Below are 23,657 nucleotides of genomic sequence, written 5' to 3' on the forward strand. Positions count from 1 at the left end.
TTTCTGAAATTTTCTAAAATATTATATTAAAAAGAAAAGGTTTTTGGTTTCTTAATAGGGAGTCAACTGACACTTCGACCCTGCCCCATCTCTTGGGTGCTTTAGTGGTTAAAGCAAGAGAACTTTGAGCGACACCTGATAGTAGTAAAGCTAGTAATTAGTATACCTGATGCATAGGATATGTTAGAAAAGTCTCCAGAGAACGTCCCCCACAAGCATTCTTGTTCTCCAACCTAGTGAGCAATGCAGCAAACGAGGGTGATGATTGCTTGCATTCAGTTAACACCTGAAGACTGTAATGATGATTTCTCACATACTCTTGATAAATTGACAACATTGGTAATAACATGTCGAATAAATCACCTATAGAAAGAAAATCCATAAATGTAAAATCATCTGAAATTTTTCTCCATCTTCAATTAAAGAGTTTCCTAAAATATCTGAAATAATAATTAAAAACATACCTAAGACTAAAGTGGGCCAGCTTTCCATACGCGAAGTGAGACCTTTCAGAAAGATTTGATGGAGGAACAACACTGTTTCGCTATTTAAGAATATACTATTCACGTCCTCGTGACTACAAGGGGGTTTCTTTGAACTGGCAGCCATCTTGAAAGGCCTCAAGAAACAGCTCACTAAAATTTCCATCTGTTCTGTGTACTCCTCTTCAGCTTCCACCATTTGAAATACCAAGCTAAAATTTTAAGAAAATTTCTTTTTTTTATCAAATACAGAATTTTACATTTTTTGTTTTTTATTTTATAAACGATAGATCCCCAATAAAAGAGCTTTCAAAGTTCCCAAAAGAATCATTTTGAAACATTTTGATTTAAAATCAAATGACTTTCATAAAACTTTAATTAAATCCACTCAGCTCTCTAGTAGATGTAATAAAAGATTAATATTCGATAGAAGGTTCTCTTCGATAAAGTAAGCTTTCTTTTACTACGCAAAGAAAATAAATTGACCAATTATTGAAAAATGGAAAGGGCTTCGAGTCTGCATTTTCCACCTTTTGATTTCCAGAAATTTTTTCCATTTCATGAGATATTTTAGTAGCAGAATTTATATCCGTGCTGCGAAGCACTATACGTTGTCTCGTAAAAGGCGATTTTTGTATTAAATACCAGTGAAAAGGATGAGTACGAATAGAATAGAACGATTTTAATTATAAAACATGTCCGCGTCTTTTAACATAGCAATTTAATCCCCGACGACAAGCATATTAATTTCGCTTTGGCTTTAATTAGCTAGCCGAGATAATTAACGGATCTTCCCACCGAAGACAGTGTAATTAGCGAATCGATCTCTCATTCACAGCTAATGAATTTCCGCTCGCCAGAATCATCATTTCCAATATGTCCGACAAGGAAACATATCAAAGTGTGTTCGTCTTTGATTTTGATTTACTGTTATAGAAAGGTGATAATGAGCAACAGATATTTTTTTTTAATTGCTCAAAGAGATCGAATCATCAATTAACCCTCGATCTTATGACTTCTTTTTTAATTTATGTAGAATTAAAGGTTCAAATTAAATATTTTAAATAAGGACGTATCATTCTACATTGTTCGTTTTAAAATATTTTTATCTCTTTTATACGTTTTGAAACGCAACTTATGATTCCAAGCAGAATAATTATGAAATAATTATAATTTAACATAATTATCTTCCAGGGAATATAAAACGAAGCACACAGATATTTGAAGTAAATTTCTGCTGTGTAAATATATTCCGAGAAAATTGTTACAAAGTTCCATTAAACACGATACCGTTGTTATTTCAACATTGCACTTTCAATAAATTAATGAATCAAAAGCAACACAATGAATAATAATAATAGTTGGGCTTTCTGTAAATGACAAAGGAATGAAAATTTCACATTTCTCTTTGATATTTTAAATTTATCATATTAATGTTCTCCAGAAACCCCGTGGATTTTATATTCATTTCGACGAAGAATAATTAATTATTTTTCATGATAACTGCACTTCAAAATGTACAGTATCAAGCAAAGTAGGCTTACCGAAGCTCCTCCCATTTCTCCCCTCCATCGTCATTTTTCTCAGGAACGCCCACGAGAAGGAGCGAAAGCGCAAGGAAGGGAAGGGTTACGGTGGGGGGCCAGAAACCCAGGAATCTAGAAACCCAGAAATCCAGGAACTCAGGAACTCAGGAATCCAAGAACCCAAAGAATCCTACAGGGCGAAAGGCAACTCTATTTTCTTTGGAGAAGCCTATCATGCTCGATGCTTTATAATCCAAATGTATGTAGAAAATGCAAAACGTTAACAGTAACGGTATGTGCATATTTAACAAAGCAAACGTTCCTCTCAACCGTGTCGCGATATTTCCATAGGAAAATAAAGAGATGTAATAATATTATGGTTTCTGCAACGCTTCAGGCGTTCTTCTGTATAGTACATTTGATAACTGAATTTTTAAATAAAAATGAAAAGTAACATTCTATCTTACCTGTTCCGTTTGCGCATACTTTCTGCATGAGGGCTTTTGATATACTGCTCCACGATCTGTTTCCAACGTCTACGACACAGCCAGCCCCTGAAGAAGCTCTGAACCTTTTTGATCTTCTGCATCTCGATGGATCCTTCCGTGATGTCTCGTAGTCCGAATCCGGAAATTCCTATGCCATGATCGTCGTTACCCAACGACGGGCCCAAGATGTGTAAGCTTCCGGTTCCATGAGACATGGTCCTTTGAACTCCGGGTCTTGTCGCATACGGCGATGCTACCGGTCTAAGTTCCTTCTTCAAAGTGCATAGCTGACAAAAACCATTAAAATAATTGTTTTCTATAAATTGAAAATTAATTTTCAATAACAGCGAAAGCAATTTATGTATAGGTTCAGTTCAAGAGAGGCAATAAAGAAATTTCAAATTCCATTAGCTGGAATAATTGAAGTTCCATCGCAATTTCATTAGGTCAACAATGTGCCCAGCGATTTTGAACTCACTTCCGCTCGGAGCTTCTTTATTTCCGATGCAAGCTCCTCGCATTGCTGTGTGTACTGCCACTTAGCCGTCTTCTCGCTCTCGACGATCTGCAACAGGTGCAAGTGCTTCTGCTCGAGCTCCTCCTTTTGCAACAGCAATTTGTTGAAACTATAATCAGTAAGCAAGTTTCAGCTGAGACCGATATCCCCTCGTATTTGCCATTTAATTAAATCAGAAACACAATGCGATAACACTCTGATATGACATTTTAATAAATATCTGTTTCTTGTGTTCAGAATTGGGCAAAATTAAAAAGAAATATTTCAAGCTGAGATTAAATGGTATTTTGAATATTATTTTTCTTTTGATAATACGAGAGTGTCGAAAGCACGACGGATAAAAGGAAAACCAAACACTTGATGAAAAAGGTGCGATACTGGTGACGCACGAAGAGGCAGCTGGGATCGTTTGACACACCTGCAGGCATTTGCCAGGGCGATCACGTTTGTCAGACAGGCAAAACCATTAAGGCACTAACGCGAACAAAAAGGAAATTTATCCTCTATATAACGTACGAGGTGGGTGTACAAATAATTCAGAAAATATCTTCCTCATTTTTCAACGTACAAGAAATACCATCCCCTAAGATGTTACATATATCAGTTTCCAATCTCTGCAATGGCACATTTTGTTTTATAAATAATGTAATAATTATTCACTGTTGAAAAAAAAATGGAAGTTAAAAGAATTTTAAAGGGACGATTAATTAAAATTGGTGTAATTAAGAAGTCACCTAAAAGTGCCATTTTAAACTTTGAAAAGAATCGTAAATCTTCGCGGATTTTTTATAAGGAAACGACTTGGTTGCAAATTAAAATCATAACCGACAATGTCAGGGTATTTCATCCCTCGGAGGGAAATAATTTCCTGCGGTTTATGCAACACCACCGATAATGACTTAATAAGGCTTTACCTTGCACTACAGGCGCTTCGTGTAATTAATTTTTGCCATTGTTGCCGACCGTTCGCTTCTCATTCAGCCTCTCCAAACACGAAACCATTCCGCGACGGTTGTATCAATTCTGAACTATGATTTATACAGCGAATAGTTACCTGGCATCGCGTATAGCATCGATCCACGTTTTACAGTCGGACTCGGTGGCTGCTTTCAGCTCGTACTGCCGTTGATTTTCCCTTCTGTAGGATATTGCGAAACAGCACTGAAACGGAACGTGGAACTTCGATTAGCCAATTGAATTGTTCTGCTTTTTATAAAATTCTACCAACAACTTTTCTTTGTTCAGGATTTCATGTTCCATTTCAATTTTCGAACGCGATCCGTAGTTTATTGATGACCAAAAAATTCATTTATATGTTTTAAAAAATGGCTAATTTTAATAGCAAATAATTATGAAAAATTTTGTTGATTTAATATAAAATTGTTGGTAGTTGATTATAACAGGGTGGTTGAGAGTTTGATGCTAATTCATGACAGAAAAGTATAACAAAATGTCACTTATGGCATATCAATTTAAAGCTTAAAATGTAATAAAAATTTCTATATAAATATTTTATAAATATCATCAATACAAGATGACTGATTCTCCATTGAAATATTAGATATTTAATAATGGACTTAATTGTTTCAATAAAGAACCAGTCCTTTTATGCTTTAAACTTTAAGCTTTAAATCGATGTGCCATAAGTTCCATTTCGTAACACTTTTCTGTCATAAAATCGTATCAGACTTTGTACGTTTAAAAATTGAATACTGTTTAACTCAATATTTTGAATGCTCCGTATTAAAGAACTTTCAACACAAGTTTATTCTTCTAGAATGATTATCAGATATAGCTGAGAAATCTGTTGTGCCCGATACACCTGACAGATTGAAACGATGCAATCGATGGTTTCGCGATCTACCTTTGACCTTACGCTTCGTAAACTTCTATATATAAACAGGAAAAATGAAAGAACATTCTGTGCAGGTCATTTTTTCCTACATACAGTTACCTAGTTCATATACGAAGTTTCTCGGTTGAATGTTGCCATTATAAACGAAATCTTTTTAATCCACGGACAGCGGACCCTGGAGAGAGCCCCAATTTTAATTTAATTTCGCATTTCATATTATTTTAATTTTGCTCGATGTCAAAACATTTGAATTACAATGAAAAGAAAATTCTTAAAAAAAATATAACGTTAATTTATTGACCTTGCAAGAATATTAATGCTTGTAGAAATTTACAGCGCAACCAGCTGTTGTGACGATTGAACATAAAACTTCTTTGTTTATTGAAATCGAACGGTATTGTATCAAGGATTTACTGTCGTTATCAATATCGCCATATTTATCTGCGCATAGTTTCAATTTCCATTCGTCCTTTATCTTCAGACACGTTGCCATTTAACACCACGATACCGGATGCATATGGGCTATGAATTGCATGATGCGTTTCGATTCTGCGGTCGTTAATCCGATTCGCGTCTATTATATGGTCGCGAAACAGGGTCACCGGTATTTATTGTCAACGTATATTGAGGTAATCGCGTAGCTTTTGTCCGCCTGTTGCTGTTCCAATTTGGAACCCGATATAATATCCGAAAACGCAGCCGAACGTTCCGAAACTTCTCGGAACAACTTTCAGAAAGCTCGCATTCCGTCTGCTCATTTCGACACTCGGGGTTTGAAATGTATTCATTTCGAACGAACTTTAAGCTTCAATTTCGTGTACCATAAGTGGTATTTTAAAACAATTTTCTGTCATGAATTCGCGTCAGACTTTTATACTTTACAATAGAATCGTAAAGGATGCTACAATTGAAGACTAGCCGTTTTATATTAAAGGTGTTACTGAAACTTCTACATAGTCTTTTTAAGCATATTTTTAGCTTCAATTTGACGTATCATAAGTGGTATTTTAAAATAATTTTCTGTTATGAATTCGCGTCAGAGTTTTATGCTTTGTAATAGAACCGCATTGGTCGATATAATTAAAGACCAGTCATTGTATATTAAAGATATTGCTGAAACCTTTATGCAGTCTTTTTAAGTAAGTTCTAAGCTTCAATTTGATGTATCATAAGTGGTATTTTTAGATACTTTTCTGTCATGAATTTACGTCAGACTTTATAAGAACTAAATGTAATAATATTAATGTACCATATTTTTACGCAGAAAAATATTATTTATCGAATATTCTAATAAAATGTGATATTAAAATATACATTATTTTTTACTGATCTGATCAGACAGTAATTTTAATAGAAAATCCTGCGATTACCTAAACCCAATTCTACCCTCGTTGAACTAAAACCGTAATGCTCTAGAGGCTCCTCAGACGAGATTTTCAATAAAATTCTATCTTCATGAACGGAGATTTTCACGTCATCCTCATAAAACACCTCATTTCATTCGTTCTTGTCTACGTTCATCTCGTTTCTTTTCTCCACGCGATCCTTTTTCATACGGCTCTCGTTTCTCTGCCTCTCACCGCTTATCTCTACCCTCTATTTTCCATTTCTCCCTGTGCAGCAGCTGTTTCAGATGCCGCAGCGGCACGCTGCTAGCCAGCATACCATCAGAAGGGATAAATCGATTCTGTTTCGAGCTAAAAATAAGGTACTCGTGGGAGCTTATCCCACGAAAGCTACGCGCAGTTTCCCCGTTTCACGCTTACCCCCTTTTATAGGAAAACAACCGTCTGCGAACGCTAACAACGTAACCACCCCAATTGCACGGTTTCGATTCTAATCCGATTTTGCAAATTTCTAGGTGTACAGGTGTTCGATAAAATAATAGAAAATATTAGTTACAATTGCTCTGTAATTTCAACTCCTTGGGTGGCATTTGAATTTTTATAGAAATCCACCCCTATATCATTAGATTTTCTAATTACCTAATTAATAACACTCGTATTCGGTATTTGAAATGATGCTAAAATGGAAAATGAAATGATTAATAGCTTCAGCTTAACAATTACCGTGTTATAAATAATTACATTTAATAATATTATTAATGAAATGAGGGAATCTAATGTTCAGATCAAAATCGACAAATTGAGATCGTCCCCTTGTAAGAATTATCAGGTAAAAAGAAAGATCAATAATATCTTCGTGTCCTCGGAATGAAAAGTTACTAGACCAGTCGACAGACCAAGTATCCACGACAGAAAGAGACGTCGATTTCTCTCGGGGATTTCGTTTAATCATGACGGATTAACCGGCAACTTCTATCTTAGCGCCTTTAATCAACTGGCTGTTAACGTTCCTTTGGATTCCATGGAGCACGAAATTATGCTTTACTGTCCCTCGGGATTGATATCGATCCCGAGCATTTCGTTCCTTACTCATCGACTGGCAAGCAAGTTTTATAATAACAAAAGTATAACCTTTGTAATATAATAAACAGGAACGCGTTTTCAACCCTCGCAAAGCGGATGCACGCTCATTTTGACGATTTTACAGGAATAAAATATGTAAAGTATGGGAGATTTATTTGTAAAGCATATTTCTGTATTAAATCATCAAGCTTGTTATTTATTACTCAACACCAGATTATTTTATAATGAGAGTTTTCCCGCGAATCAATTAATCCTGAAAGGAGAAAATTGAAAAAAAAAATATTGGAAAAGAATCCCTCTCTGATTTTAATTATTTGAAAGGCATATACTACAATTTGTGACGATAACAACCGGTTTTTCAAACCAATTAAACAGATTAAAGTATAAACGAGACATTTTCAAAGAACGTTGCACTAACGAATCGATCAAATTTTAATGAACCTAACTAATTAACCCAAAGCCACTTGATACCATTTTAACAAAGGCTGCCCTTTAAAGGAAACAATTTATAGTACAGAGACAGAGATAAGCTTTCTCCAAAATCGAAAGCTGTTTTAAAGCGTTTATCATTAATCTGTGTCGTTCCAATTTCCTTTGCGTGTTATGCCAACCGGATTACGATTGTACAGTCTGGTAATTCCGTATTCAGCTTCGATAACGACAAGTCGCAACAGCAATTCCCTGGTGAACGGAAACGTCTAAAAGCTACAGTGGTTTCGTAAGGACGATTAACCTATTCCCTTATGATTTTCTGCTTACTAACGATTCGAGTGTATGATAGTGTCTGGAGTAGAACTGTCGTACTGTGTGAAATGATTTTATTAGCAAGTGCACCAGTTCCGTGACGCAAGTGATCAGTGATTCAGCGTGTAATTGAAAGTTTTAGTCACTTTGATATTCTGTATGTCAATTATGAATTTCTATGTCGTTGGCACGTGAACGTGAATTGATGGGAATTTAGTGTAGGTGAGGGAGAAGTTGGAAATTTCGAGTACCCGATACTCGAGTCGAATCGCGTCGGATCCGATCGAAAACAAAAATTTTCGAAAAGCCCAAAAATTTCGAGTACCCGATAATTGGCCCGAGTCCAACCCCACCCGACCCGACCCGATATTTTCGGGTCGTCGCACATGTCTAGAATTTAGTTTCTTTTTGTGACTGGTTGTTTTTTATTGTATTGAAGTGGATGCGAGGGTGAACGATTGGTAGGTATATTTGTAGTGTCGAGGAAAAAGAGAGACAGGTCTTTGAGAGGAAAGCAGAAATGGACAAGGGTAAGAAGGCCTGAAGAACGTTTGGCTGATTTATGGTAATGTGTATTTATCCTGGAGTGGTTTTTCGTTCCCCATTTTAGCGACTGAAGGGCTCTTGACTGGCGAACGCCTAATTTGTCATGTGGTTTAATGGTACCCGAGCCGAAATATAAATTCCAGTTCAATTATTTGATGACAATACTGTTTCTAATTTTAATAATCTTAAACGAAGACTAAAACTGTAAGAAAATGCAAAGAAAAACGATGTGATTTTTTTAAAGCAATCATGCCAAGATGTTGTTTTAATTTTACCTTCAAGGCGGAAGTGTATTTTTTACGTTAGCAAAAACGCTGGACTGTTCTTATTACGCGGAAGCTAGTCTCGTTTGTGACGGAAGTTATTTTCCGAGCATCAATTCTTTATGTCAGCAGCATAAGTTACGTCCCTAGGAGGTTCTGCTTTCCACTAGCTAGGGAACTGTTTTCTCCCTGACCCCCGTTAAATATTTACACTCGACATCCCTTCCAATTTTCTTCCGCCCTCACCGTTTCCAGACTGTTTACGGATATGTGTGTTATTATTGTGTGGTTGTTCAACAAGATTGGAAGCTGAAGAGCTTTGGATTAGTTTATTAACCTGGCAAAATGTTACCTTTTCGAGGAGTATTTACAGAGTCGACCAAAAGTCAACGTAGAACTTTTCTTTCTAACAATCATTTCTATTAAAATTTTACGTATATTAATTCTATGAAATTTTATAATAATATTCTCACATGAAATTGTATTTATAATGATTTTTTATTTAGTGAATAATGCTATGAAATATGTATGTCATAATGCGGCATACGAGTCTGATCATACGCTCGCATATTCTACTTCATTCGCTAACCGTGACTTATAAGTCTCACCAGTGCTACGCTATTCTACTTCCGTCACTTGGTGTTTTTCAAAATTAACGTTGCTTATGCAATATTCACTCTGAAAACCCGCAGAGTTTTATTCAAATTTTATAAACTATAAAATACTTTTAGACTGGTTTACGAAATTCATAGAATTTTAATAATTTTCTTTTATTATGCAAAAGACCGAAAAACTTTATTATATAGAATACGTAATAAAATAACTATTAAATAAAAAACTTCTTTTCTGACTTTTGACCCAGCCTGTCGACAATTTATCATCCAGTATTCGAGCCAAAATTGCCCCAACTTGTGTTCTTAACTTTAAGGTACTATTACAGCGATGAATATTTAAAAGGATATAACAGTACGTAAGCAACACCGGATACAGGCTTTAAAGAGGCTTACAACTACGTCAGCAATTGTGAACGTGTTAAAATATAAAGAGATGTACAAGCACTACGTCAGCAGCAGTTATGGATTTTAAAGAGACGTACTAGTATGTCAACAGCAACTAGCTGCAGTTTATAGAATACGTACTACTACCTTAACAGCTGCGAATGTGTTATGACAGATAGGGTGTGAACATTTAAGGGATGAAAGAGGAAGCGAGGAAATATTGTATAGACTGTAGAAAGAAGGGTGAAGGTACTTTATTGCTTGATGGTACTTCGTCATCGTTACATTATATTTTATACGAGGTACTAAAAAGGATGATTCAGGGATTTGTAAAGGTTATGGTATCCGGGAGGCTGAATAAAAAGAAGCTTAACCAACACAGATCTATCAACACAGAAAAATCAACAGCTTTCAACAAAACTCTGGGTGATTCTGGTAAATGGACGAGGCCGTAACTTTGTTCCAAACGGAACTAGAAAAACAGCCGTAGAGAAGAATGTTTGCAGAAAAAATAGTGATATTTCAAAATATTCTATTTTTCAAAATAAAAAAGAATAATTATGATTAGATGATACAAATGTATTGAAAATCTAGTGTTTTATTCTATTATTTATCAAAATTATATTTACAATGGTTTCTCATTCGTTAAACAGTGCAATAAAACATGTATGCAATAATATAGCCCATGTCTGACCATTCGCTGACCTATACTACTTAATCTGTCAATCGTGCCTCTCCAGTCTGACCAATGCTATACTGTTCTACTTTCAAACTTGGAATTTCGACATTTTACGTTACTAAACTTGTAAAATTATAAATAATTATATTTGTAAATAATTACAAATATAAAAATAAATAAAAATGATAAAAGAATTATTGAAATTAGTTAACGCAGATATATCGAAAATTCCAAATTTATGATTTAAATATTTTAATCCTCATCATTTTAAATAAAATCACTGTTATCTGAGAATGTTTAAATAAATTAAATACATCAAACGCAGTTTCATTAGTTTTAAAGTATGTAACTGCAATCTAGCGTTGGATGGAAATCTTTTTACGATTGTACCGGGACCTTACTTGGCTTGTTCTGCGGTAAATGGAGTAACAAAATACAATGGCTGAAACGGAAGTAATCGGATTCCCTGTGAAAGGGATATACAGAAAATCCAGGAAAAGCTCACTGATATTAAGTTTCATTAGAACAGATTTATTTTGTGAGAATTCCTCGAGGTATCGTTTCGATGGTAGATTGAAACCGATCTCGTAATTACCAGCAAAATTGGAGATAATCTTAACAGTACATCGCAATAGTATTAATTACCATAATCGTCCTATTGTCTGATTACTATTATCGATTTGATTAATCGCATTGTGGTACATCAGTTACATAATTAATGCAAGAATAGCAAAACGTCGAAGAGAATATTGCTTCGCTAAATGATCGACTAAAACAAAACAAAAGAAATTATTAAAAATATTTTATTCAAGTTTTACTGGCTGTTCCTCTTTGAATTACATAAATTGTGCAATTCTCTAGATTCAGTACCAGTGAAGCTGGTTTAATAATTAATTATCTGTTTAAATAATTAATATTGGTACTTATGCCAGCAGAATCCATTACCATACTAATAAATGTAAAATTATCATTGATTGAATTTGTCAATTTTGTATATGTTCAATTTGTAACCGAAAACAAATTGAATGAAAAACATGTTCTTTCGTGACCATCACTTTGAAAATATAATATTGGGGTTCAAAGTGACCCAGTGGTGGATGATCAAGGGTTGGGCCAACAGATGAGAAATATAGGGAAGGAATTGGAATGACCTTGTCCTCTTAACCCCTATAAGACTTCAGAATCGAAGAGAAGGCTTACAGGTTGGCTTTAACCCCGTGCTAGCGAAACGGGCATTAAATTCTCAGCGACGATCACTATTAATAGCCTCCCTTTCATTAACACGAGGAACCTTTGCGTAGCAAACGAGCATCTGGTCTGGTTCGGTGAGATTTGTGGCAAACGAAAGATTTATGAGCTATCGAAACAGGAGCCTGGATATGGTTAGAGCTTGCAACAAGCTACAAGCGACGTTCTATTTCATTTACAATTCCTCATCGATATGCACTAATTAGCAGCATTGTTGGACATCAAGGTTGTTTGATAATGGATTGTTCCATTTCTGTATAATACATATATTTCCATTGATAATTAATAGAACACTTTACCATGTTATTAATTATACAAATGTTAATTATTTTAATAACAAGCAAGTGTCTATGTCTCTCTTTTATGTATCAAGACCCAAACTGACGAATAAAATATGATTAAATAAATGAATAAATAATAATTACGCTAATTTTCATCGGAATTCAAGATACATCCTAAAATTTTATATTTGATTCACGACTGTAATTGTATTTTCACTTGGGTTTTTAACTTATCAAAGATATTTTGCTGATTCACGCGCAATTGCTTGCCGCTCACTATTCCGGAAAACAAGATAGTTCAATTGAAAGCTCGTTAACGCAACGTAACAAGCTTGAAATTCCGTACCGGAACAAGATCGCTGAGCAAATAGTGACGTAACAAGCTGAAGAGCTGGTAAAGGATTATTTCCGTTCCTCCCTCGAGAGTTTTTTATCATAAAACTTTTCCACCTTAATTGGCGTGGCGTGAAAAAAAGAAAGATTGACCGGATGGGAAGAGGAGAGAAACAAGACTGCTTCCGTAGTATCGAGGTTAGCGAGAAATTGTCCGTGAGTAACGTTTACCCGACGTACTGAAAAATGTACTTAGCATGTACTTGATGGATTACTAGTTCAATTTGCACTTTCTGCAGTCTCAATTTAAAATGATATCATGGAAAGAGGTTGGGAAACGTTTGAACAGAAATTTTTTTTAATTTCTTATTCCTTTTTTTAAATTTTAATTGTAAACTTTGAATATTTTTTCAATTTCTGTTTAAAGGAATTATTAATTTTGAAAAAATATAACATCTATAGAATCTATGTTATGAAACATAATATTGGATGAATTTGACTTATTGAAAAATTTTTGAATGCTTTTAAGAAGATTCAATTTTTCTTGCAATTCTTACCCATTAAGGTGTTGATCGAGTTCATTAGTCAAGGTGTAAGTTTTAAGAAAGAATACAGCCAGATGTTGCTCATCCTTTGGTTGATTATAAGTAATCGATTCTATCAACCTCGTTTCATTAAAACAACCGAACCGTGTTAGACATAATTAAGTGTGTCCTGTTTTCTTTATTACTCTCTCTCTATTTAGACCATTACTTTCGAAGAAAGATAAATTGAACAGTATCTTTTATCCATCACGAAAGATTCAATTATTGTTTTAATATTACAGCACTTCGAGTGCAACGTAATTTAATAATTAAAAAAAGAAAAATTTATTAACAATACAAGGTAGTGAAATTTGAAAATCAACAATTACCTGTATTTTTAATAATCAGAATACGAAATATATTTTAAATTTATAATAAAATGACTAGAAATTTATTTATTCTTTTAAATAATGAAAATAAAATATTCCATCAAAATTATTATTGCAAGAATCTGATGTTATATTGCCGTTATGTATCAAACGTCTAATTGACTTCATGACCTTAATTTCCCTGACCCAAATAGCTGCATTAGATAAACTTTAGTTGCATTGTTGCGCATGTCGTTGAAACTTCAACCCCTGCCGAGTTCCGTACACCGGCATAATTTCATTCCGGTTGATCGTACACACCTCAGCTTGTATAATTACGACAGGACAGTCACCGTCCACTTAGCGCCCAGGTTTCGTTTACAATTAACCACATACTGATTCTCGCTCTCCCGCATAGATTGCATACATGACAATGTTTCCACAATGTAATGTAACCAGCTGAAATTCAACCCTCAAACCAATATGTGGTATACATTTGCAGTTTTGAATATCTTGATTAACACATTCACCCATATGTGGGTGATGTTCGAACTTGCGCAGGAATCCACCAACCACATTATTAGAAATTCTTAGAATTATTCACTAGCGTAACCGGGGTTATTACCTGAGGGGTTGGACTTATTAGCTCAGCTTTGGATTTTGTAAACTAGTACGAGAAAATTTCAGAATAGTAGAATTTTAAAATTTTTAGATTTTAGAATTTTGAAATTTCAGAATTTTCGACTTTTGGAACTTCAGAATTTTGAAATTTTGGGATTTTAGAATTTTGAAATCTTAGAAATCTTAGAATTTTCCTAAATGGAAATATCTGTAATATCACTTTTGAATCATCCTGTACGATTATATGACTGTATCATCTTTTATATGGAACTTGTATCTCCAGTGGCAATATGTCAAACATCTAGGAGCCGAGTAATGCTACACAAAGCTTGCACTTAGATTAATTTGCTTGACCCTTTTACCGCAGACAAAGTCTCTGGACTGTAAATTCTTCCATCGTTTAATTACATTACTTCTCCATTATATACATTACGCTTCTGTTGTATTTCTATTACACCATTTGTCAATTTAATATTCTTCTTTTCATACAAATTATAATTGCCAAAGGAAATTGAATCGAAAATAATGAAAACCTAATTTTTAATACACAATTGACACTTCATCTCTAAAATAATATTTAATTATCTGAGAGGTCTGCGAAGGATTGTTAAATTATGGAAATGAAGAATAAGCGAGTGAAACGATTTGACACGTTCCTTCAATTACCTCAGTGTACCTAGTCTAATTTGATCACGATTTTGGGACGTCATTTCTGGAAAGATAATATGCAGATGTAACATTAATATGTAAATTCAACGCTCTTTCTGACACGGTCTGAAGTAAATATTCGAACACAATGTAAATTCTCTGCGTATTTGAATACCTAGGCGACTATTTCAGCTGGCTTGCAACACTGAAATAAAAACTGAGGAGATATAGAGTGCTTTTTGTTTTCTTTGTTAGAAATTTAATCTAAAAAGTAGTGCAAAAACTGTTTCATATATTGAATTCCTAAAAAGATGCAAAAAATTGACGTTAAATCCCTCAGAATTCAGATTTTCCTTTATTTTTCATTTAATTCCAGAATTTTCTTTCATTTCATATGAACATTCACAATGGCCATTATTCTGTTTTCAAACTTAATTAACACGCTCGCCATCATCACTTAATTGAATATTTATCCACAAAGGGCCACATTTTTTAAAATATAATATTTTTTCATATTACGTTCTTCGTTAGATTTTCATTTGTTTTATAATATACGAAATAAAAAAATAATGAAGAGAACCAAAGGAAGGTCTAAAGGGGGCTGCAACCCCGAGCTCCCTTTTAAGCCTTCCACTTACTGTATCAAAAATAATTGATTGAACATTTTTTTCACTGCTGTCTTTAATTTTATTTATAATAAATTTTAATTTTCAAACCAAGTTATTAACCAAAGGGTCCTCAAAGATTTGATAACCCCGACCCCCGGGCCCTTTGTGTATAATAACGTTGATTTAATTAATACATTAATTAATTAGCAAGCCACAGTCCCTCTCATCTCTTTCTAAATAAACCAAACGCTGAAAATATCTGAAATATTATAAATTATCTTTGTATAATATCTATGAAGTCTAGTTATTAATGAACAGCATTTCATTTAATAATAGTACGAGACGAACTCGTCCACCTTGACCGAAAATATTCCAAATGTCCCTTTATCCTCGACCTGATACCACGATTAAACGAAAATAGTCTACTCATTCTACGTCATTCGCGGAGGGACATCATTTATTAAAATCTTCATTGTGCATTCACACAGGTAACTGTGTTCACGAATTCAGTTAAGCGAAGGGGAGAGTTATCGAATCTCCTTATATAAGAGATATGGATAACAGGAAGTGCGTATGACAGTAATGAGAAACAAATTAACCTTCGAATAATACAGTTAATTGCTTACCTGTTATTCAAAACCATACCGTACTAACAAACATTTAATTTCCAACTTTTATTTTGTTATTTACAAAAACCTGTTATTCATACTGAAATCTTGTTCCAAAGAGTTTTTATAGAATTTCTATACTGTAAAAATTTTCTATATGATTGTTGTACAAATTTATAAATTTAAGAAGAGAATCAAATGCTACAAGCTTGCAAAAATATTTATGAACCCATGGTTATTAGTTTTTATTGTTGGTATAGGTTTCAGAATGCTTTATAAAAATTCCACGTATCGAGGTCAGCAGCTCGTTTGATCGTGTTATTCCCCGGTATTTAAAGCACTGCCCTGGATAAATACGGTATAACCAAATGAAACATGTAACTGATATATTTTTTCAGTGCACTTTTTGAGTTTATCGATAATTGATTAGTGTTTCGATACTGTGACTCTTCATTAGAAGCACTCTGCAAATATTTCATATTTTCGATAAATTGGTAATAGGGCAGTTATTTTTAACAAGTAAAATTTTAAACATCTTAACATCCCGATTAATCGATTCCATAATCACAATATGAATTCACGATAACGAAGCATGGTGTTCGTGCTACTAATTAATTTTCAGAGTTGGTGTTCATTAAGCATGTAAGCTGATCCACGTCTAAAATCAACAACGAATTTTCAGAAATATATCCGACGTGAAATTAAAATTGAAAAGAAGACAAAAATGCATTTCATTATTCAAGGTTTTTGAAAAAAATTCAATATCAAAATTATTCTATTCTATAACAAATAAAATAATTTGACTCTCGTTATTTATAAAATTAATTTTATTGGAGGAATAAAAATCCAGCTTCGACGTATTTCTTTCTAGAGAAAATTCAACTCTAACGAAGCATAACAGAAGACAAGTTTTATCCGCAGTGTAGAAGATGGAAACAAGCCACTAATAGGAGTTGCAAAAGAAGCGCGAAAAGAAGGAAACCCTGCAATGGAAAGGCTGTGCATCGTTGTTTCACAGTTTTTCCACAGAATTTTCCCTCGAGTCTCGTACATTCTACGCGAACCGCTTTCAACCAGATCTTTAATTAATTCCTGCTCTGGGGGTACATACAGATAGCTACACTTCCTAACGCAACGTGAAAACGAAGTTGAATGTGTTGTAAATTCTAATATAATCCGACATATGGTCTCGACTAACCATTCGAATATTGAAACTGTACAAAAAAAAATACCTCGCGTTACTTTCAACATTTTATCGAAGCTCAAATATTTCTCCCTCGAATGTGCAATTAAAAGTAAGCAGAATTTAATTAATTCATTGTACCTTGGTCGTTAATTAAAAATTTGATAATTATAATTAACCCTTGAATGGCGAAGTATAATTAGAATTTAAATTTATTTTCAAATTCCCTTTTATTTTTTTATATCTATATTGAATATTATTTTTAATACATACAGATCGTTCGATTTCTGAACCAGAATCTTTTCTACAGAGGGAATTTGCTTATCCGAATGCATGCTTGTGTCTCTCCCTATTGTGGAGAAGGAATCGCATCCTCGACTGAGAAATCAATTGCACCCGTATAGCCTTGACGTGGCAAGCATTCACGAAACAATGACTATGACTACCGTCAGCATCGTTCTTACGTCGAAGTGTTCGTACCGTTTTAGCCCAGCATTGTCTGACGGCCAGCATTGTCCCTGTTTTACTTGGTCTCGAAGAGAACCTGATTGGACGTCTCGCGTTCTACAGCGATGGTGTGATCATGAAGTCAAAAGATAGTGGTAATATAGCAGACGGAACATTGTCTTAATTAGGTAAGATAATTCGGTAAGTTGGTATTTTGTGTTGCGTTAGATGAACGCTTAGAAAATGCTCCTGTTCTCAGAGCTTATAAAGTGCAAAGCTCATGGCTCTCTCCACGGTCCGCCGTCCGAGGATTAAAAAGTTGCTGTAAAGCGTGGTACTTTCACGCTACGAGATTATAAACAAAACTTCTAGTTTGCGTGTAACTATATTCATTGACTTTATGAATTTACGGTTGCATCGTAACAAATTAATTCGTGAAGTTTATTAATCTCTCGTTTTTACAAATTTTATCCGCAAAAGTTTGTAGCTACGTTTTTAGATAATAGAATAACCTTTGTTACACTTCGGTCGAAGAATGTTTTTTTAAAAAGTTTCATTTTATTTCATCTAAATTGATTCGATAATTGTTATAAAACTATGTTGGAACTCTATTAGAACGTGTGAAGTAAAAAATTCTTTTTCACACCAGCAGAAAATCAACGAATTTTCCTCGGTTATCAACCTGTCCAATATTTCACTACCCTTTAAACATCAAATTTGAAATATTTCCCTTGGTATTTTCCCTGTCACAATTGCCTGCATAATTGGGATTATAACTTCACGTATTATGGTAATATATATGACAACGTGAACAATAGACCATGTCATTTATTTAAGAGAAGATAATTGCACAAATTTTAAAATAATTCTCTGTTTAAAAAAATTAATGTTAAGTATCATATTTACAAAATTATTTAATTTCATACGGTATTTTAGTTCCATTTCATTATTATAATTTATTCATATCGTGAACATAAACTCTTAAATATATTGTCTGTGGCACACGTTCCCCTAAAAGTTAATTAAACTACAGTAGTTTTAATAAAACATTACATGGTTTAGCTCTAATGTCCATGCGACGACCATTGTTCAAGTTATTTTAATTATTTTAACGCAAAGCTGCAACAGAAACGCCTGCATTCTCGCCCGGTGAGTTGGCTGGAAAACGTTTGCATTTTTAACGGAACCTGATCCTGTTAACTCTGTACGTACCCGTGTCACTTTGAGATAACATATCAAATTTCTGTCGTAAATTCAAAACTTTTCTTCCACGCGTTTTCACTCGCCACCATTGTGACCTACATGTATCGTAACAAGTAAATTATACGATGCAAATACTAAATTTTACCGAGGAAGTTAACGATCCTCGAAGCAGAGTTATATTTTTATGAAAAATTAGAATTGTGACACGTTTTATGGTATTTTGTTAAATGGATGTTAAATGATTTAAATGATGAAGTTTGTTTTTTAACGGTGGTGAATACAAAATTACATGAAAACATCAGCTGGAAGGCAAGAGGTATTTCTGCTTCTATTTGTTTACGAGTGCGCGTCGATATCTGTTCCATTTGCACTTGCATTGAGGTAATGCCGGAACAAAGGAGACCTCCCAAATGAATTCCTCTATTCTCTCATATTCGCGACATTTTCGCTTGCGGCCAGTTTGCGAAGCGCGTGACTTCATCAAGATAACAAAGCGTTTAATTCGTTGTCACCAGAAGTAACACGGTTCGGTTATTCCATATGAAAGAAAGTACAGGGTGATTCTAAATTGTCAAAGAGCTCTTTTCAAAAATTTATCATCTCCCACATTGATGCCTATTCTAATATTTTCTAAAGGAAATCTAATATTTTCTAAATTGAATCTAATATTTTCTAAATCGAATCTAATATATTCTAAACGAAATCTAATATTTTCTAAATAAAATCTAATATTTTCTAAACGAAATCTAATATTTTCTAAATAAAATCTAATATTTTCTAAATGAAATCTAATATTTTCTAATTAAATCTAACATTTTCTAAATCCACTGCCTGTTACGTCGGCCCTTAAAAATTCCACCGCCTTCGTACACGTGTGTCGGTGTTAATTTGTTATCGCACGTATCTAAAGAGACTGTATTAATACGAAAACAAAGAGCCACGACACGAATCACCTGTTCTGGGTCTCGTGTTCGTGAGTCTTTGCGAAAGCTTACTCGACTTGCACGCAGCTTGTATCACATGACACTTGACCCCGATGTCGTGTGCACACACGAAGTGAGCGATTTAAATGATAATGGTAGTTGGCCTTCGTCATCCTCAAAAGGTAATTATTACTTTGAAAATGTGAGTAGATCAAATTAGATTTATAACACGCTGTTCTAACCATGTAAGCGTGAAAATTCATTGAAGTATACATGGCGACATTTCACGTGAACTTAATTTTCAATTAATATATAATTATAATCTTATAAAAATAAAAGTGTTTGATCTGTTCTGTTGCTTCTGATTATAAATTTGGATAAAAAATACACTCTCTGTGTAATACGTAATATAGTACCTTTCCCTAATTTATTCACCGAGGAAGTTAATTAATTTGATGCATCGTAAATTGTTTCTAAGAAAATTGTATACATTTACCTGTTTATCCTGCTCTTTGCCTTTAGCGGTGATGAGACGATCGCAGTAACAGCCCTCCAACAAAACAACGCCGCTGGGCCTCGTACAGTTTTCATTTTCGTAGTAAAACAGTACATTCTGAAACAGACATGTTCAAACAGTTATCATCTGTCCAAAACAACTTGTCCAATTTATCGAGCAAAGAATTGATAAACGAGTTTCTGTCAACGGTATCGTTTTCAAAATTCCTTTATCAAACTGTAATAAATAATTTCACGTGTACAGTATCGAGCATAGATGGTTTTCCCAGGGAAAATGGCGAAGCCCCCTTTTTAATGATTAAAAATTATATCATTTCGTTTCCAAATTATTTTTAATATTAATATCGTAAAAATTCCTGCTTCCACTGTAACGCCATTTCTCCTGGAGATATAGTCTACTTTGCTCGATGTTGTACATGGATGCATATTGATGTATATTTAAAATTTTATTAAAATATTGCAAATTAACGAAACACAATTACGTTATTCGAAACGATAGAGTACACTTATCGTTTAGAGAGGAGACTCGTTCTGGTGGAAGGGAATTATCGGGTAACGAGGAGCTGAAGCAAGGAGGATGAAAAGGCAGAAGAAGAGAAATCGGAAACTGTTTCGTATGAGAACTGCACTTCACGACTTTCACGAACAACTGCCGAAAAGAGTGCAAGTTAATCAAAGCATCGAGCTGTGAGCAAAATTCCTCAACGGCACTCGACTGACTTTCTCGAACTTTTCGAACAAGTTCATTGAAAATACGAAGCTTTCTACTCTTTTCCAAAAGGGAAACAACTCGCCCGATGACGCGTTAAGGTTGTTTGCATGAATTGGTACGGAAAAGTTTTTTATGCACCCAAAGTAGCGTGCAGTTTTAACTGAAAACTTCGAGCAATCGCATTTATCGAGGAATTTTTTAAGGAATTGGAGGAATTTAATTATAGGGTGAGTTTTAAGGGACATATAAAAGTTTAAGAATGTATTGTATATGTAGAATAAAAGTACTACAGGTAGAAATGTTTATGGTAACACTTTGCCACATCATGCATAAATGAGTGACCTATTTTCCTGTATCATTAGGAATTCTTTGACCTAATTAGAAACACTCCTATTAGATAGTTGAAATTATGAATAAAAAATATAATAAAATATTGTGAAAATGATAGATAAAATTTGTGAAGTATAAAAATAATAATTGATGAAATTTTTGCAGTCAACGTGTTAAAGCACAGTAGTACAAGTCAACCATTGGGGAGACGCATCCTTTTTCTTCTAATTTACCGCTTTATCCGAATCAATTACTCGTTCCTTGATGTTTAAAAGATGAAATTAAATTGTTTAGTTTATACAATAAAATAAGCTTTGTATGGAATACAAACTTCTTTGAAATTTCAAAGCCTCCTAATCTACAAAAGAGTTACACGAATTTCTAAAAAAAAACCAAAGTGAAAATAAGAAAATCCCAGGCGTTTAACGGGACAAAGAATTAATTGAATTTTAATTCTTTACACTAGACTGTGGTATCGTACGTCTCCGCGAGGCTGGGAAATTCTTTTGTCCTGTAAAACCGCTAGCTAAAGGTCCTTTGGAAACGGCTCGTTCGCAAGGGATTCAATGCGGTTAATTTCTCTGACCTGTCTCGGGAAAATCGCGAAAATACCCGCATTCTCCTCTCAAATGAAGTTAAAAAAAGGTTGGGTAGAAGAGGTAAAAAGTATCGACTCACCTGATATAAAACGAACCATCGTAATTGCCACTTTCCTGAGTCGGCGGTCCGCTTGTGCAAATATCCAGTCAACGAGTGATCGTAATGAGCTTTCTCCGAAAGCATGACCAGTTGCGAATCGTTCACCCTCACTGTAAGATGTTACAAAGATTTCTTTCGAAATTTGGTAATTTGATTGAAGGAAGAAAAGAAATAAAAAAAAAGTATGACCGTGTCCACGTCTTTACACTTTTTCTATATTCTTTTCGTTACTAACTCCAACCACCCATTTATACTTTTATTTGACGGTAAAAGAAAAATAATAAAAAGGAAAAGAAGAAAAGTTTCGTTCTGGACCAACTAACGGACTTGGCAGTAAACTTAATTATTTCTTTTAGTGCTGTTCTTTTGTTCCTCTTTTTTCAGATTATTTAATATCCGATTCTTAGAACACGAGAAAACGTTTTCTAGCAAATAATTCTTCGAAACAGAATAACCGGTATATTTTCTAATAACTAATCGTTATATGATAATTTTTGTTAATTTATTAAGCTGACGTGTGAAAACAACATTTTTCTACAAAATGATCTGATAAAATTTGACCATGTCGTCTTAAAAACCGGATAAATACTACTTGAATAATCCATATTATAATCATAGCGAAAGAATATGAAATTCTTTTCTGAAAATATAAATCACTGAAAAGTGCCTATAGCTCTTATTCGATACGGTGTATTATTCGTAATGGAAACGTGCACGTAGATTTTAGTCTCTCGATAGAATTTGAAATAGGCTTGTAAATCGCGTGCGTTCTGAATATTCTTGCATTAGATTAACACGCGACATACAAAATTGCGACAAGTTTGCATATATTAAAGTTGAATATTGGATTACCAAACGTTTCGATAAAGTTTCGCGGATTACCGAACCGCGAATTCTACACGTTGTTTCCGTTCTAATATTTACATTTATCTGCAATTCTAATGCTGCAAACTTTCGTAACAGATTGTTATAATTTCACAAAACGATAGATAAAGTGAAATGTCTAAAGCACATTAAAAATTTCATGCGCTCATTGTAATAAAAATTATATTTTTATAAAGCAGAATTTTACATTATTCGAATAGAATTTTGTTTATAATCGAATTATTCTTTATTTCTCTGTTTTGTTATTTATACTATTCTCTTTATTTAATACTCGTTATTATTTTAATTAGAAACAATTATTTTAAAATAAATTCAAACAGAATAAGTTATATCTATTAAATTCCTCATTATACTAATCACGTTTGCAAATTAAAAAGTATCCAAAAAATTAATTTCATTAAATCAGAAAATTATTTAAGTAATTAAACCTTCTGTTTGTACTCATTCATTTGACTTATACAGGTGCTGAATTGCTACTCAATTTGATTAATATTCATCGTTTGACCGTTGTTTCAAGCGATCATAATTTTATGGTAATCTGATTTAATCGGGCTTCATTTTATCAGAAATTGAATAAACTTGGTAAACGAGGAAGATTTCGCAGTGATCTCTTTATTCGAATCCTTCGACAAACATACCAGTTCACGAATGCGATGTTTACAAAGTTAAGAATCTTTCCACTTGTATGCGCAAGCTATGTTGTAAATCAACTTCCGGTATTACAAAATAACTCGCGTCAAAAGTCTTCTTCGTGTAATTTTCTCGAAGAACGAAATATAATTTTCTTTGCCTAATCAATTAAGAACGATCATCAATGGTTAATTGTAACTTCAACACGTGTTTACTCATTCTTGTTATAAACTAATTAGATGACATAAAAGTATCACGAAATACCACTTATGACACATCAATTTAAAGCTTAAAGCTTTTAGAAAATGGCTACATAAACGCATCATCAATATTCGTTATACAAAATGGCTGGTCGTCATTATT

The 23,657-nt window shown here is 33.8% G+C and overlaps 1 protein-coding gene across 4 annotated transcripts in view; it reads right to left on the reverse strand.

Moving 5' to 3' along the window:
* LOC114875166 (ras-specific guanine nucleotide-releasing factor 2-like) overlaps positions 1–23,657 on the reverse strand; it is a 46,339-nt gene that overhangs the window by 13,962 nt on the left and 8,720 nt on the right. For all 4 annotated transcript variants that reach the window (XM_046286700.1, XM_046286701.1, XM_046286702.1 and 1 more), the window contains 7 exons: positions 21,759–21,889; positions 20,019–20,135; positions 4,068–4,174; positions 2,975–3,122; positions 2,476–2,783; positions 465–694; positions 167–363 (listed from right to left, as the gene is read on the reverse strand). In XM_046286700.1, coding sequence (XP_046142656.1) covers positions 167–363; positions 465–694; positions 2,476–2,783; positions 2,975–3,122; positions 4,068–4,174; positions 20,019–20,135; positions 21,759–21,889 — 1,238 coding nt within the window. The remainder of the gene's footprint in view (positions 1–166; positions 364–464; positions 695–2,475; positions 2,784–2,974; positions 3,123–4,067; positions 4,175–20,018; positions 20,136–21,758; positions 21,890–23,657) is intronic.

This window comes from Osmia bicornis, chromosome 8, assembly GCF_907164935.1.
Source record: "Osmia bicornis bicornis chromosome 8, iOsmBic2.1, whole genome shotgun sequence".
NCBI classification, from domain to species: Eukaryota; Metazoa; Arthropoda; class Insecta; order Hymenoptera; family Megachilidae; genus Osmia; species Osmia bicornis.